Below are 17320 nucleotides of genomic sequence, written 5' to 3' on the forward strand. Positions count from 1 at the left end.
CTCTGCCGAGCGCTGCTTGCGTCCCCCTTGCCGTCCTCAGGCTCCGGGAAGCCTCGGGAGCGGTTTCAGACAGACGTCGTGAGTTGATCTCCCTGCTTCCCTCGAAAAGTTATATGCGACCCGCATCGGCCCAGGGCTCCTCCGAGCAGACACCGTGAACCCAGGGGACGGGGACACGAAGACCGGTTCCCGGTCTGTGTATCGTCGGCTGTCAGGGCCGCAGATTTCCAGGCTCACAGTGGAGCACCAGCCCGTGAGGACTGTCTGGAGGAGGTGGCCCTGCCGACCCCGCGTTCGCACACGGTGTACTTGCCGGTGGGAAGAGGCCCGAGTGCGAGTTGCCTGCAGGACAACGCTCGGCCTGCTGCCACGTTTGTGCATTTTCCCGAAAGGTCGTTTTTAAAGACGTCTCTGTTTCTTGCTTCCTCTGTTCCTTAGGTTCTGGAATGAACTTGTTGCAGATCCAGGACAAAGTCTGGTCGCGGGTCTGCCTTGCCGCCTGCGCGCCTCGCCTGGAGGAGAAGCTCGGCTCACCGGTCCCGTCCTGCTCCGTCGTGGTAGGTCCTCGCAGAGCGGGCAGCGGCCGGGGCGGCCGGGGCGCCCGGTGTGGAGCCTTGCCCTCGCCGGTGCTCAGGGGCAGGGGCCTGACGGCCTCGCGGCGGTGAGGCCTGGGGTGGGGACTTCGGGAGGCTCCCCTGGGAACGTACTAGAGTTGGAGGAACGTGGACGGGGTGAGTTGTGGGCGGTGGCAGACTTTAGGAGAAAATACTCAGGATGTTGGAATTCCAGGGCCAGGAACGCCTGCGAGGCCGGAGGGAGGCAGAGGGCGGGGGAAACACCAAGAAACGCCGGCGAGCCGGCCGAGCGAGTCCCCGGCGCCATATCGCCCAGGCTGGAATCTCTCTGTGCCACTCCCCGGCTCTGTGGCTTTAGCCTGTGCCTCAGTTTCCCCGCCATTTCTGTCGTTCCTGAAGGAACGCGAATCGTGATACTTTCTGTGCTGTCAGACTGACGTGCAGAATAAAGAAGTCGATGCATTTAACGTTTATTTATCTGAGGGAGAGAGAGCTCAAGCAGGGGAGGGGGAGACGGAGAGGGAGGGTGAATCCCAAACAAGCTCCCTGTGGTTAGCATGGATGCCGACGAGCCCACGGACGAGATCAGGGCCAGCTGAGCCACCCGGGCCCTGGAAGCGAGCTGATGCGCTGCAGGTGCTCGGGGTAGTACTTGTTCCTGGGGGCGGCGCGGAAAGCACTCAGGGCAGCCCCATGGGAAGCAGGGAGCCGGCCAGTCTCACACCAGACACAAACATGCACTCGGGTGAGACTCGAATGGAAGACCTGAGAGCGTGAGGCGCCTAGAAGGAAACAGGTGTTGTGATGACTGTTAGGATTTGATACCGAGTGCGAAGGCAAGAAAGCAGCAAGTGGGACCACGTCAAACTTCTAAACTTCTGCGCAAGGAAAAGCATCGGCCAAACAGAGAGGCCGGGTTCCTGGCTTGCTCGGTTGAGCCTCTGACTCTTGGTTTTGGCCAAGGTCACGATCTCAAGGTTCAGTTCGTGATTTTGAGCCCCTCCCCTGTGTTGGTCCAGAGCCTGCTTGGGATTCTCTCTCTCCCTCTCTCTCTGCCCCTCCCCTATGCGCACTCTCTCTCTCTTTCTCTCTCTCAAAGTAAATAAATACACTTAAAAAAGCCAAAAAGGCAACCAATGGGATGGGAGAAAATACTTAAAAATTACATACCTGGGCACCCCTGGGGGCTCAGTCGTTAGGCGTCCGACCTCAGCTCAGGTCACGATCTCGTGGTTGATAAGTTTGAGCCCCGCATCAGGCTCTGTGCTGACAGCTCGGAGCCTGGAGCTGCTTCAGATTCTGTGTCCCCCCCACCCCCCCGTGCCCCTCCCCCACTCATGCTCTGTCTCTTTCTCTCAAAAAATAAATGTTAAAAAAAGTTTTTTAAATTGTATATCTGATAAGGAGTTAGTATCCAAAACATCTCAAAAACTCCCACAATTCCATAGCAGAAACCGAGACGGTGTGATTGACATTTAACCGTTAGCACAACACCCCGTCACCCCCATTCGGAACCCTCGCTGCCTGGCGTTCTTGCCTCGGGTTCCCCAAGTTCACTGACTGGTTCTTGGCTGTTCTGTGGGGAGAATGGAACAGGGAGCCCTGGGCCCCACCCTAAGGGGCCCCCGGGGCGCGTCGCACACATTCAGGACAGCCGGTGGTGCAGGGTGTGGGTTAGAAGGCGAGGGTCCCTGAGGCCTGGGGAGGGGAGCGGGGGGGGCCTTGAGGACCAGGCTCCCACTCGTGCTGCCCCATCAGAGTCCCGGCCACAGAAGCACTTCTGTGAGGTCAGCACCGAGGCGCAGGGCTTAGGGAGGGGTGCCCCCGCCTTGGAAGGGGACAGAGTGCGGAGGCAGGCGTGAGGAAGGCGGCAGGAAGCAGCAGCCTCTGGGTCGGTGTGCCCAGCGCGCTCCTGGCTTTGTGTCAGAGGCCGGGGTTTTGTCCGAGGCCACAGGCCCTGTTTGCCTCGTGCGGGGAGCACACGCCTCCAAGAGGGAGCGCGAGCAGCTGGAGGAACGGAAGAGACGCGATTCGGGAAAGCGCGTTTTCGCCTGTGCCGTGCGCACTCCGCACGGGGGGACGGGGGCCCCGGGCTCCCAGCCTCCCTCTGGGAAGGTAGTGACCAGACGGCTTTCGCCTTTGCTGCGGGCGGCTGTCCCCGGACAGACGTGCTGGACAGCCCCCCACCCCGCCTCGCCGCCTCCTAACCCGTGTGTCCGGCCAGCGTCACCTGGCACCGGCTGGGTCTCGTTTCCCGCCCTTTCCGCCCTGCGCTTCTGAGGCTCCGAGCTTGTGCTCTGCAAACCCGAGGTCGGGGAGTCAGCCTCCCACGGGACAGCCTTCCCCGGCGGGGCCGCGAGGGGTCTGCTCCTCCTGCCGTCCCCGGGCGGACACCCCCCGGCCCTTTACACACAGACGCTGCCCACGGTGGCGACAGCTTGACAGCGTGCCTGTGGGTGGCCTCTCGCCCCTCCCCCTTCCCCTCTCGTTTCCTGGGGTCTGCGCAGGAAGACATTTCTCTCCCAGGAGTCGGCTTATTCCGATGTTAATCCGAAGTTTTGCTAGAAGGAGCAAAATGTTCTTTCTAGACCCCCAGGAAAACCTATCATTTATTTTAAGCTTTTGGAACTAACATAAAGCCAGGGAAAGGGGAAAAAAAGTTTCTCTTTTGTAGCTGTTTCCTGAAGGCTGTGGGTCTGTCCAGAGGGTGTCCCCGCTATCTGGTCTCACAGCCCTTGGGGGAGCCTGGGGGCCGTGCTTCCCAGGGGAGCTCCCCACCCTGCACTGCCGTTTTCTGGTTTATTTTCTTTAGAAGGTTGACCTCTGCATTTGCATGTTTGATTATTCTTTTTTTCAATGTTTATTTTGATAGAGCGTGTGTGCAAGTAGGGGAGGGGCCGCGAGAGAGGGAGAGAGAGGATCAGAGGCAGTCAGCACAGAGCCCGACGTGGGGCTCGGACTCTGGAACCGTGAGATCGTGACCTGAGCCGAAGTCGGACGCTTAGCTGACTGAGCCCCCCAGGCGCCCCTCGTGTCTGATTATTCTTAGATGGCCTGACTGATGGAGCGAGTGTGTAAGGCATGGTGTCTTTCCACTCGTTGTTTAGTTACCATTAATGCTGTACCAGAATTTGGAGCTTACAGAAAAAGTACAGGTCGGGGATCGATTTACTGTAGCTGCCTCTCAAAATGCAGCGGTGTTCACAGCGGTGGGGTGACCTGATACTTGCGGTTCCAAGCCTGCGCTGGGCTCCTCTGGCTTTTTGTGAGCGGGAGGGACAGCCCTGGTTTGCGGCAGGAGCGACGCGCGTGCGGCCCAGGGACCCGGGGCTCACAGCATCCCTGCGACCCGAGGTTTGGACGGCCGTGACCAGGGGGGACTTGCCTGAACAGGACACGCTTGCCTCTCCTCCTCAGGGAGCCGTTTGTCCCTACTACGTCCAGCGCTACGGATTTCCCCCAGGGTGCAAAGTGGTGGCCTTTACTGGGGACAACCCAGGTGAGTACCTCGGAAGATGGCACTTTCCGGGTGGCCTGACTCGGTCCACTTGAGCACGTCAGTCAGCCCAGCCTCTCCTTCCTCCCGGCCCCTCCTTGGCTCTGACTCTGCCTTCTGGAGCCACTGACGCCCCCCCCTGCCCCCAGGTGAGAACTGATCAGTGGTTAGGGAAGGGAGTCCTGTCCCCTCCACCCCCCACCCCTGCAACTAACTGCCTTTTCTGTTCCAAGCCAAACCTCTCCGTTCCTCCTGCCTTCCTTGGGGACGTGGTTTGGGGCTCCTCCCCATCATTTGATCTATGGGCACGAATCACTCCTCATCCAAACACCTTCCCCTCCCCCAGCCGCTCTGGAGGGGTCATCAGGTCTCTGACGAGAGGCCGGTGGCGACCCTGTGCCACCAGAGGCTGCCCCGCAGCCCCGCCCCCCTGCAGCCCTTTTCCTCTCGAGCCCCGAACTGGGATCGCCGGGTAGACACAGATGCAGGTGCGGCGCCCCGCGTGAGCCAGAGGGGCCACCGATGCAGTGGGTGTGAGCGCGTCCCACACGGCGCTTGTACTCCAGTAGCCGCAAACCACCTTTCAGCGAAGTACGTGCGGAAGCGCGTTCGTCCGAGACGCGGGTGTGACTGAGCGCCCTGCAGCCTGGCCGGCAGCCCCGCGCTGACCCGTCCGGGGCTCCTGCTCGCAGGAAGCGGGTGCCCCGTGTGGCCGGGGGCCTGGGCTGCGGCCCCGGAGGCCGACCTCCCCGTGTCGGAGCGTGCGCGCTCTGCCCTGCTTCGCCCTCCTCCGCAACACCTGTTTCCTGGTGTTTCCAGGCGGCGGCCTTCTCGCGCTTTCCACGCCCCGTCGCCTCCCGTTGCTGTGTGGACTCGCGGGACGTGAGCGTCCCGATACGTGGAGGCGCGTCTGTCCAGGCGTGTAGCCGATGGCCCTGTTGACGTTCATTCGTAACACGCGTGGTTACGCCGCCGGCCTCCGCGCTCTCCGCAGCGTCTGTGTGTGGGGATGAGGGAGACGCCTAAGCGGCTGTCCCTGCAGCCAGCGCCGCACGCGTCCCCAGCGAGCCCCCGGCCTTGGTCTCTGCCGCTGAGGCGGCAGCTCCGGTGTCCTCGCCGCGACCCCTCCCTCCCGGGACGGCGCGGCTCTGGAGGCGGGGGTCCCAGGAGCCGGCCCTTCCTGGCCCTGAGCGGCTTCTGCGGGCCATCGTGCGCGGCCGCGTGCGCAAAGCACGGAACCACACGGAGGCTTTGGAGGACGGATCCCGTGACCCCAGTCCCACCGGGAAGGGGAGGCGGCGGCTGGTGGGCAGCGGCCGGAGCCCCGCGGGGCGAGGCGTGGAGCCCCAGTGTGCGTGTGCTGCTGCGCAGGCTCCCAGGGGCCCCGGGGCTGGGCCCGCCAGCGCTGACGGTTGGGAGGTTTGCCTCCCCGAACGGAAATAACCTCACGGAGCCTCGTGAGGCAGTGTACGTTCTGGAACCTCCTTCATCAGCTAGAAGAACGTCAGGGGGAGGAATGGGCCTTTGAAGCCCTGGAGGGGGCATGTTTGAGCAGGAGAGACAAAGCAGCAGCTTCCGGTCCTTCCCCCGGGACCCCGGCTTCAGGCTGCATGTTGGAGACCCCAGGCAGGTGGCCCTCAGTCGGGTCCTCGCGAAGTCTGACCCCCGGCCCGCTGCTGCTGCGAGGGCCACAAGCAGACAGGCTCACGGAGGCTTTGCTCTTTCGTGCAAGGGAAGCCTCTTCGCCGCGGGAAACACGTTTTCAATACTGACAAACCAAAGGAAGGATGCAGAGATCATCCACAGCCCCTTAACCCAGAGACACCGGCGGTTACGGTCTCGATGGTGGCCCTCCCAGCTTGCTCTCTGCGCACAGGGAAACGTGTTCTAACACCTGGGCGGGATCTCCGTGCAGCGCCACTTTGACGGTCGCCTACGGTCCAGTCGGCCCACACCTACTTCCCCAGGTGGAGGCTTGCGGCTGCGGGGACACTGTCCTGTCCCTTGTCCCCTTCGGACAGGTCAGAGGGAGGGCTCCCGGCCCCCGGCCTCTGACGCACGTGGCTGTTGTGCTCAGCAGACGGGACCGAGTGCCCCCGTCCTTCCCCCCCGCTCCCCTCACTCACGTGTTCACTCAGTCACTCGACATTTAGGGAGCGCCTGCCGCGTTCAGACCTTCTTTCAGCTCCTCGGTACGTCAGTGAGCAAGGCAGGCAAGAGCTGCTCTTAGGGACCTCATGTCTGAGGGGGACGGACGGTCCCCTTTACCTTCTGCCCCACCCCCTGCTCACCTTCGTCTGTCTCGTACATCGCATCCTGGTGACTTGGGCCCCTGGGTTCTGAGCACCCTTGGGAGCAGCGACGGTGGGGAGTTTGGGGCCTTTTAGCAGAGGCTGGGAAGCGTGACCACAGGGACTCTGCCCTCTGACCCCTGGGACCCTCCCGTGGGCCATCCTGAGCCCTCAGCTCCCCCTGTTCCCTCCTCAACCGCAGCATGTGGGTTGGGGCGGGAGGTAGGGCCGCCGCCGGGGGGCGACTGGGGTCTGCCCTGTGGCTCCGTGTGGGCTCCGGCTAACCAGAGGCCCCCCCTCCCCAGCGTCGCTGGCAGGCATGAGGCTGGAGGAAGGCGACATTGCGGTAAGGTGACTTCTCACACGCGGGCCGAGCCAGCTCTCAGTCCCCGGGGGCACCCTTGCTGCCTGTTAGAGGGTCTGTTGGTCCCGAAAGGCAGCGGAAGGAGGGACAGGAAGACCCACCCCAGGACCGGCTCACATTTCCTCTCTTAGAAGCTCAGGCTTTGCTGAGCACACAGGTCCCCTTGACGGCGGCCGGTCTGCAGTGGCAGAAGGGTCAGGCCTGCCCTGGGTCTGGTGGGAGGTCCCTTGGGGAACCCTCAGTGACCCAGGCCGTTCGTTAGACGCGGTTGCGGTCACGTTCTAAGAAATTGGCCTGCGGTTTCCAGGAGACCCTGAATCTGGTTGCTAACCTTGGACTTACCGTGTGGGAGGGTCAGAAGGGGTTCTCCGAGGAAGGGGCATGTAACCTGGGGTCTGCAGCGTGAGGAGTGGAGTGACGGGGGTCAGGGCCGGTACAGCTGGGCCGGGAGCCGCCTCACCTCCGCCCGTTTCTCCCCAGGTCAGCCTGGGCACCAGCGACACCCTGTTCCTCTGGCTCCAGGAGCCCAGGCCCGCCCTGGAAGGGCACATCTTCTGCAACCCAGTTGACTCCCAGCACTACATGGCCCTTCTCTGGTAGGCTTGGGGGGAGGGGGCGGGGGCAGCTCTGGCCCTTCTGGAGCCCTCAAGTCATTCTTCCCGGAGCTGAGACCCCGCGACTCCCTGGGTCTCGGACAGCGAAGCTGGGTGGGAAGGGCCCAGGATCTGGAGTTCTCCCCAAACCTGGACTCCAACCCCATCCTCGGCGCCTGTATCCCGTGTGGCCTGGGGCGGGTGCTGTAGCTTGTGTGAGCCACGCTTTGCTCCTAAAACGGGGAGAATAAAGGGGGCACTTCGCAGAGCCATCATGACATGTCTAGCGCTCGGTTCACCTTCAGCAAGTGGTAGGAAGGGTCCCCTGGCTCCTGACAGTTGTCATGGAGGACGTGTGCCCTGCACCCTGACCACGGCCCTTCGGAAACCTGCCGGAAGCTACTCAGGGAAGTCTCTGAGCCTTTAGGCCCCAGGAACCATTGGCAAATACGTGGGTCTGTTTCACTTAGCCAGCTCTGTTCCACCGTCCAGATGGTATGGTGTGCAGAAAACACAGCTCCCCGCCTCTCCCTGGCGTGCCTCCGTGACAACCCCCCCAGAGCCCAAGACCAGTGCATTTCCCGATGATTCGGAGGGACCTCTGCTGGGCCTGATGCCCGAGGGAGAACCTCAGATTCTCTGCCATTCACTGGTTGGGGCTTGTGGTCCAGCCTGACCCGCAGCCCTTCTACCTCGGACTCTTCACCAAAACACATGGGTGCGGTCAGCAAGCGCCGGGTCCCTCCCTCAGAGGTGTGTGCACTTCTGCAGCTTTAAAAATGGCTCCCTGATGAGAGAGAAGATCCGTGATGAGTCAGCTTCCTGCTCCTGGAGTGAGTTCTCCGAGGCGCTGCGGTCCACGGAGATGGGGAACAGCGGGAATCTGGGTAGGCTGTGGGCGGTGCCTGGGTCTGTGAAGGGCAGCAGTCGGGGCAGGAGGGGCAGGGCCTGGGGAGACGGGGGCCGCGGGGAAGCCAGGGGAGCCCAGCCGGGCCGCCCAGACGAGTGTGAGCCCCCGGTCTGAGTGAGGGCGGCCGTTCTCCGTGCCTCCAGCGGAAAGCGGGGCCGCAGCCGCATCTCTGTCCCGCGCAGAGGCCCTGGTGACAGCGTCCGGACGCAGCCCCGGCTCCCGCCCTGCCCCGTCGGGCCCCGCGCGGAGCTCTCACCCCCAGATGCAGGCTGCTGAGAGGAAACGTGCCCGGTGTTGGGGCCGGCCTTCCCAGCAGGGAGGGGCCGCGTCTCCCTTGATCAAACCCGGCTGGTTTTCGGGGCTGCTTGGGCAGCGGCCTCCGGCCTGGGCCGCCAGGTGAGAGTAGGAAGCCCCGTCTCTAAGAAAATGTTGCTTGCAGGGGCGCCTGGGTGGCTCAGTCATTAAACACCCATCTCAGCTCAGGTCATGATCTCACGGTTCGTGGGTTCGAGCCTCGCGTCGGGCTCTGTGCTGACAGCTCAGAGCCTGGAGCCTGTTTCGGATTCTGTGTCTCCCTCTCTCCCTGACCCTCCCCTGCTCACGTGGTGTCTCTCTCACTCTCTCTCTCTCAGAAATAAATAAAACATTAAAAAAAAAAAAAAAAAAGAAAAGTAAAAGAAAATGTTGCTCTGGGCCTCCCTGTCCCCCGAACTCCTGGGAGACACTGAGGGGGGTCGTTTCACCCTGCTCTCGTCTAAGTCTTTGAGAAGCTTATCTTTTGTATTTGATTCCTGACAGAGAATCTCCTCTTGGTCTCGTTTCAGGGTTTTATTTTGACGTAATGGAGATCACCCCTGAAATTATTGGGCGCCATAGGTTTAGTGCAGAAAACCGCAAGGTATGTGTGCTACTGGTATTGGAGAGAAATTGGCTCCGTTTCTGAGTACTACGTTTAATGATCGCCTGTCAGATTCTGCCGCTTTAGGGACTCCTGCATTTACTTATCTATTGCTAGAGCAAAGGTGGGTTTATTTAATTATTTAATTTACTTTGAGACAGAGCGCCAGCGAGCGGGGAGGGGCACAGAGAGGGGGAGAGAGGGAATCCCAAGCAGGTTTCGCTCTGTCGGCGTGGAGCCCGACATGGGGCTCGAACCCAGGAACTACGACGTCGTGACCCGAGCGAGTCAGACGCTTAGCTGACTGAGCCACCCAGGCGCCCCTCGAGCAAATGTGTTTGATGTGCCAGAGCGCATTGTAGTGCCGGGAAATCTGCAGGGTTGAGGCAGACGCGCCTACAGAGCGGAGGGCAGGCCGCCTGGGCGTTTTCCCCGGAGCCAGCCCTGTGCACGCTGACTGCCACCAGGAGTCGTGGACTGTTGTGCCCGGGCAGACCTCACCCTGCACCCCGAGGACTCACGTCTCCACATCAGGAATCCCTTCCCGATCGGAAGCCTCTGGGACGGGAGCCGCTACCGTTTATCGAGTGCTGTTTAGCTCCAAGCACCGTGCGGTGCTTTCCTATGTCCCTCACTCACTGCTCAAGCACCTTGAGGTCCAGAGAGGCTGCCTCGTGGGCCCGAGTCACCAGGGCCTGGGCGGTGGAGGGGGGCCTCCAACCCCAGTCCCCTCGGCCCTGAAGCTGCTGTTTTGTTTCCCCCGCACCCCGCGGCCTTTCCTAGGTGGGGTCCGTAAGCCACTCTCTGTGTAGCAACAGTTGCAGAGTTGGTGTTGGGTTCGTGGCTGACGAAGTCGTTCTGTATTGGGCCGTCGGGAAAGCTTTCTAGACCCACAGAGGGAGGGAGCTCGTCTCCATTTTCCGATGAAGGGTTGGAGAAGATTCAGAGAAGATAGGCCTGTTCCCTTCTCCATAAACCAGGGCTGTCGGGGAGAAGGTAGGGCCTGTACTGGTCACAGGGGCCGCGGCACGGGCGGGGCTTGGGTGGCCCCATCAGCAGCGGCCCGAAGGACGCTCGCAGCCGCGGGCGCTCACTTAGCGAGTGTCCAGCGCCTAGACCAGGCTCTGTTGTCTGGGCTGATCGTTACAACCACCCTGACGCACGGGGGCCCCTGTTCCCTCAGTTTTGTTTAGAAGATGAAACCCAGAAGGGTCTACGTGACTTACGTGAAGTCGCAGAGCTGGACCCTTGGCGGCCTGACACTAGCTCTCTGATGCTCTGTTTGTCCACAGCGAGCATGCGTGAGGCTGGGAGCGTGGGTGTGAGCAGTGTGTGTGAGCGTGTGTGACAGGTGAGCCTCGCTGTGTGTCAGCCGCACTGGAGGTCTGTCTGTCTGTCTGTCTGTCTCTCTCTCTCACACACACACACACACACACACACACACACACACACACGGGGAAACGAGGGGTCTTCACTCGGTGCCTGCTTTCCCTTGGGCACAGGTGCCAGCGTTCCCCAGGGAGGTGGAGGTCCGAGCACTGATCGAAGGGCAGTTCATGGCCAAGAGGATTCATGCCGAGGGCCTGGGCTACCGAGTCAGTAAGTGAGCTGCTGCCGGGCTGTGTTCCGGGCCGGGGACCCCACACCCTGAGGTGCCTCAGACCCTTCCCGGCCTCCGGGCCAGGCCTCACAGGCTGGTTGCGGCTTCCTGGCCGGGGCGGGAGGGAGACGGAGCCTGGCCCCCGTGGCTGGGGAGCAGGTGAGTCAGCGAGCACCTCAGGCCTGCGGGACGAGGAGGCAGGCTAATCCGCTTCTCTGCTCCGTCCCCACGAGCCTCACCTCCTGCCGGGGAGCAGAGAAGTCCTGGGCACCCGAGGGGTGATGGGATAATGCCATCATCCCAGCCTTTAAAGCATTAAAAAAAAATTTTTTTTAATGTTTATTTTTGAGAGAGAGAGAGAGAGTGCAAGCAGGGGAGGGGCAGAGAGAGAGGGAGACACAGAATCCAAAGCAGCTCCAGGCTCTGAGCCGTCAACACAGCCTGACGCGGGGCTCAAACTCACGAACTGCAAGATGATGACCCGAGCTGAAGTCAGACGCTTAACCGACTGAGCCCCCAGGCGCCCCTGCCTTTGAAGCATTCTTGCGCAAAACCACCCGAGCTACTTACCCTCTTAGCAAGCCTGACGGTGGCTCTCAGACTGTCGCCCCCTCTGCTGGCTTCCTCCCAAATAGGGTCACATAAAAGAGCACGCTTGCCCCAGAAAGGGCTGCCCGGACGGGGGGCAGCACCCTTCTCCGGCTGCGGTGCGGACTGACTCGCGTTGTTAGTGACCTGCAGGGCCACGTTCGTGAAGTCACCGTGTGACTGGGCATGGCCGTCAGTTCGCGCCCCCGCATTGAGTGCTCCATCGCGCTCGGCTGCGGCCGACTCTCCTGCTCTGTGACTCTTTCTGGGTCAGCATATGAGCCGTGCTGCTGTCCCTCTTGTAAACGTCCCCGGCCGATTCTTCTTGATTTCGTCTCTCCTGTGTAGCAGGTATTGGTGGTAAACTGACAACCTGAGAACTTGTTGTGTGTGGTTAGCACAGTGTTTCGTGACTTAATCAAACACCTCTGCCCAAGCAGGTGCTGGTGCTGGGTACCCCAGCCTCGTGTGCTCAGTCACTCCCGTCTCTGGGCCCCGCGGGCGTTTCCGTTGCTGGCGCCTCTGAGCCTTAAAGGCTCTACTTCTTCTTCTAGTAACGAACGTGTGCGGTTCCAGCAGAGGGGGCGCCTGGGGGGCCGTCGGCTAAGCCCAGACCGCGGTCACACGGCCCCCAGGCTCGCCGCTCTCCGCGCGGAGCCCGCTTCAGACCGACCCTCCCTCTCCCTCTCTCTCTGCCCCTTCCTCGCCCATGTGCGCTTGCGCACTCTGTCTCTCTCAAAAATTAACAAACATTAACAAATTTTTCAAAATAGATACTAACGTGTATTGCTTTTCATCTGTGTTTAGGATTCATATTCTATTCAGTAATTATATTTTCCACTGAAAGACATTATGTTCCCTTTCTTCTCTCCTCTCCTCTCCCCACTTTCCAGGTCCAGAACATTACTGTTCAGTGTGCGTTATGCATCAATAATTGCTTAAATTATACACTTGGCTGCTTTCTTTGATTACCACTATTCATTAGATCACACATCTAAGTGGTTTTGTATTTGTACTTCGTCTTTGCTTCAGGACGTCCTTGACTGTTCTTTCACGTAGAACTGTGGGGGATGGTCTCAGACTGTATGAAAATATTTTAATTTTGCCTTCACTTTTAAATGTTATTTTTATAATATGTAAAATCCTAAGTTTCAAAAATCATATTGTCTTAGAGCTTTGAAAATAATGTTCTGGGGCGCCTGGGTGGCTCAGTCAGTTAAGCGTCTGACTTTGGCTCAGGTCATCATCTCATAGCTCGTGAGTTCGAGCCTCACATCTGACTCTGCACTGACAGTGTGGAGCCTGCTTGGGATTCTCTCTCTTCCTTCCTCGCCACCCCTCCCCCACTCATGCTGTCTATCTCAAAATATTTATGTAAAAATTTTTTTTAAATATTTATTTTTGAGAGAGAGAAAGACAGAGCGCAAGTGGGAAAGGGGCAGAGAGACACACACTGAATCTGAAGCAGCTCCAGGCGTGAGCTGTCAGCACAGAGCCTGGTGCAGGGCTTGAACCCATGAACCATGAGATCATGACCTGAGCCAAAGTCGAACACTGAACCGACTGAGCCACCCAGGTGCCCCTCTCTGTCTCAAAATAAATACTTTAAAAAAACAAAACAAAATAATGTTCTGTTGACCTCTGACTTTTAGTGTTGCCAGTGAGAGGCCCATCTGAATAGTATTTTTTTCTCTACAGGATCTTCTAGAATCTTTTCTTTCTTAGGGTTTTGAAATCTCTCAGTTGAAGTCTAGGCCTCGGCCGTCTTCCTTCATTGTGCTGAGCACTCACTGGCCCATTTCGTTTAAATATATCTGACGTTTTCTAGCGTGCGAAAATTTATTACATTATTTCTCTGATGATTTCTTTCCCTTCATTTTCTCTGTTCTTTTTACTGGAATTTGTATTGACTGGCCATTTTCAACAGAGGCAGTTCTGCCCCCCAGAGGGTGTTTGACAGTAACTGGGGACCCTTTCGGTGTCGCAGATGGGGACTGCTGCCCTCGGGGGCACACGCCCGCCCGCCGCAGCAGAGAACCATCCCGTCCAAATGTCACCGGTGCCGAGGCCCCTGTGTGAGACCAGCTGTCGGCCCGCTGGCCCTAATTTCGCCTCGCTTTGTTTCATCGCGGAACTTGGCACTGTCCTGCTCTATCCTCTGCTTACCTGTCTGCCTCTGTTCTGTCCTGCGTCACCTAGAAGGTGAGCTCCCTGAGGGGGGGTCTCGGCTTGTTAAGCCCCTATTCCTACTCCTTAAACCACTCAGGCGGTCGCTGGGCTCCCCCTAAATGTTTGTAGAATTAATAACGAAAAGGATACACGATTTCTGTGTGTCTTCTAACTTTATTCTGTCTCTTTATCACTTTAAATGTAAGGAATTTCCTGGACTGAATCTTTCAGGTTAATGACATTAGATTTTGCCATGTTTATTCTACTATTTAGCCTTTCCATTTAAATTTTTAATCATACATTGTTTTTTAGTTTTTAAAACCCTTTCTTGTGTCCCAGTTCTTTTTCATAATGGCCTTTTTCTTGCTTTATGGATTCTACACCCCCTTCAAAGATAGCTGGGGGTAAATATTAGAATTTTTTTGCGAGTTCTTTTCATTTAAAGGTAGTCTGTTAACCTTGATCCTTGTCATTCATGCTGTTTGTTTTTCTCAACTGTTTGAGCTGTGGGTTCACAGTGCTGACTAACTGGGTCACAGCAAGCCTGGATTTCTGTTCAAGTGCAAGGTCCCTTCTTTTTTGTTTTTTTTCAATGTTTGTTTATTTTTGAGAGAGACAGAGCGTGAGCAGGGAGGGGCAGAGAGAGAGACACAGGGTCCGAAGCAGCTCCAGGCTCTGAACCATCAGCCAGAGAGCTCAGTGTGGGGCCCAAACCCACGGACCGTGAGATCATGACCTGAGCCAAAGTCGGACGCTTAACCGACTGAGCCCCCAGGCGCCCTCCCATCTTATTCTTGATGCTCTGCAGGAGTTTATCATAAACTTCAAATAACTAGACCCTCATCTGCTTTCTTCGTTGCAAACATCTTCTATCATTTATCTGTTAACCTTATTTATAGTGTCAGCAACTCAACAGAATTTTGGTTAAATGAATCCCACCAATTTTTCATCCTAAATTTTATGCTTTTGAGATATTATTGTTTCAGAGGTTTTGCCATTACCACAGAAATGTTTTTCTACATTTTGTACTGTTAGTGTAACCTCCACATTTAGGACTCTGATCCATTCTGGAGTTCACCTTTATGAATGGTGTAAATTGGGTTCTGACTTAATTTTTTTCATATGGTGACTCAGTTCTCTTTTCCTTCATTATTGGTAGTGCTCTCTTTATCATTTATCAGGTTTTTATGTATATATGAATCTCTCAGGGCACCGCGTGGCTCAGTTAAGCGTCTGACTCTTGATATCGGCTCAGATCACGATCTCAGAGTCGTGGGATTGAGCCCCACATCAAGCTCTGCACTGAGCGTGGAGCCTGCTTAAGATTCTCTCTCCCTCTCTCTCAAAATAAATAAACATTAAAAAAAAGAGAAACCTTTATACTTGGGTCTCTCTCCACACCCTTTTCCACTCCACTGGCTGGTTGTTCTGTTCTTGGGACAAGCTCTTTGACGGTTTGTGGTTGTGTTAGGTGGCCGGGGCTGCGTAACACAGGCTGGATGATTTAAACAAAATACTTATGTTCTCAGAATCCTGGAGGCTAAAAATCTGAGATCAAGGTATCAGCGGGGTTGGTTTCTTCTGAGGTCTCCCTCCTTGCCATAGAGATGCCTGTGTCTTCACGTGGTTTTCCCTCTGTGTGTCCTTCTCATAGGGACAGTAGCCGTGTTGGATTAGAGCCCCACCTAGGGGCTCATTTTATTTTTTAAAATTTCATTCATTCATTCGGTCATTCATTCATTTTAAAATTTACATTCAAGTTAGTTAGCATGTTGTGCAATGATGATTTCGGAAGTAGATTCCAGTGATTCATCCCCTCTGTATAACACCCAGTGCTCATGCCAACAAGTGCCCTCCTTAATGCCCATCACCCACTTAGCCCATCCCCCACCCACAACCCCTCCAGCAACTCTCAGTTTGTTCTCTGTATTTAAAAGTCTCTTGTGTTTTATCTCCCTCCTTGTTTTTATATTATTTTTGCTTCTCTCCCCATATGTTCATCTGTTTTGTATCTTAAATTCCTCATCTGAGTGAAGTTATGATACTTGTCTTTCTCTGACTAATTTTGCTTAGCATAATACCCTCTAGTTCCTTCTGCATAGTTGCAAATGGTAAGATTTCATTCTTTTTGATTGCCGTGTAATACTCCATGGTATGTATGTATATATATATCCCATCTTTTTTATCCATTCATCCATCAATGGACACTTGGGCTCTTTCCATACTTTGGCTACTGTTAATAGCACTGCTATAAACATTGGGGTATCTTGTTGAGGATTTTTGCACCCATGTTCATTAGGGAATTTGGTCTGTAGTTCTCCTTTTTCGTGGAGTCTTTGTCTGGTTTTGGAATCCAGGTCATGCTGTTTTCATAGAATGAGTTTGGGAGTTTTCCTTCCATTTCTATTGTTTGGAACAGCTTCAAAAGGATAGGTGTTAACTGTTCTTTAAATGTTTGGTAGAATTTCCCTGGAAAGCCATCTGGCCCTGGACTCTTGTTTTTTGGGAGATTTTTAATTACTAATTCAGTTTCTTTACTGGTTTTGGGTCTGTTCAATTTTTTCTATTTCTTCTTGTTTCAGTTTTTGTAGTTAGGAATTTGTCCATTTCTTCCAGATCGCCCAATTTATTGGCTTATAATTGCTCATAATATTCTCTTATCATTGTATCTCTGCAGTGTTGGTTTTGATCTCTTTCATTTGTGATTTTCCTTATTTGGGTCCTTTTTCTTTTTGATCAAACTGGGTAGGGATTTATCAATTTTGTTAATTCTTTCAAAGAACCAGCTCCTGGTTTCATTGTTCTGTTCTACTGTTTTTGTTTTTATTTTTTGTTTTTGTTTTGATAGCATTGATTTTTGTTCTAATCTTTATTATTTCCATCTTCTGCTGGTTTGGGGTTTTATTTGCTGCATCCCAGAGGTTTGGAGCTTGGTGTTATCATTTTCATTGGCTTCCATGTACTTTTTATTTCTGCTTTAACTTCCTGGTGCGCCCACTCATTCTTCAGTAGGATGTTCTTTAGTCTCCAAGTACCTGTTGTCTTAACAAATTTGTTCTTGTGCTTGATTATGAGTTTATAGCATTATGGTCTGAAAATATGCATAGTATAATCTTGATTTTTTTGTGCTTGTTGAGGGTTGATTTGTGTCCCTGTATGTGATCTGTTCTGGAGAATGTTCCATGTGCACTTGAGAAGAATGTGTATTCTGCTTTAGGATGAAATGTTTGAATATACCTGTTAAATCCATCCGGTCCAGTGTGTCATTCAAAGCCATTGTTTCCTTGTTGATTTTCTGTTTAGATGATCTGTCTATTGCTTTGGGGGGGAGGGGGTGTTGAAGTCCCTTACTATGATGGCATTATTATCAATGTGTTCTGTGTTTGATGTATATATTTGGGTTTCCTCCACGTTTGGAACATCTGTGTTTACAATTATTAGATTTTCTTTATGGATAGACCCCTTAGTTATGATATAATGCCCATCTTCATCTCTTGTTACAGTCTTTGTTTTAAAATCTAGATTATCTGATAGAAGTATGGCTACCCCAGCTTTTTTTTGTTGACCATTAGCATGATAGATGGTTCTCCATCCTCTTACTTTCAATCTGAAGGTGTCTTTAGATCTAAAATGGGTCTCTTGTAAACAGTATATAGGTGGATCTTGTTTTCTTATCTATGTCTTTTGATTGGAGCGCTTAGTCCATTGACATTTAGAGGGAATAGTGAAAGATATGAATTTATTGCCATTATGTTGCCTGTACAGTTGGAGTTTCTGGTGATGTCTCTGGTCCTTTCTAGTCTTTATTGCTTTTGATCTTTTTTTTTTTTTTTTTT

General features: G+C 55.0%; 1 protein-coding gene across 1 annotated transcript in view; it reads left to right on the plus strand.

Annotated features, from left to right (window-relative positions):
• Window positions 1–17320, plus strand: part of XYLB (xylulokinase) — a 39550-nt gene that overhangs the window by 3387 nt on the left and 18843 nt on the right. The window contains exons 6-12 of the mRNA XM_077773985.1: window positions 439–557; window positions 3993–4074; window positions 6668–6708; window positions 7207–7322; window positions 8091–8206; window positions 9054–9127; window positions 10630–10726. Coding sequence (XP_077630111.1) covers window positions 439–557; window positions 3993–4074; window positions 6668–6708; window positions 7207–7322; window positions 8091–8206; window positions 9054–9127; window positions 10630–10726 — 645 coding nt within the window. The remainder of the gene's footprint in view (window positions 1–438; window positions 558–3992; window positions 4075–6667; window positions 6709–7206; window positions 7323–8090; window positions 8207–9053; window positions 9128–10629; window positions 10727–17320) is intronic.

The sequence above is a fragment of the Crocuta crocuta genome, unplaced genomic scaffold (genome assembly GCF_008692635.1).
Source record: "Crocuta crocuta isolate KB4526 unplaced genomic scaffold, BGI_CrCroc_1.0 scaffold541, whole genome shotgun sequence".
Taxonomy (NCBI): domain Eukaryota; kingdom Metazoa; phylum Chordata; class Mammalia; order Carnivora; family Hyaenidae; genus Crocuta; species Crocuta crocuta.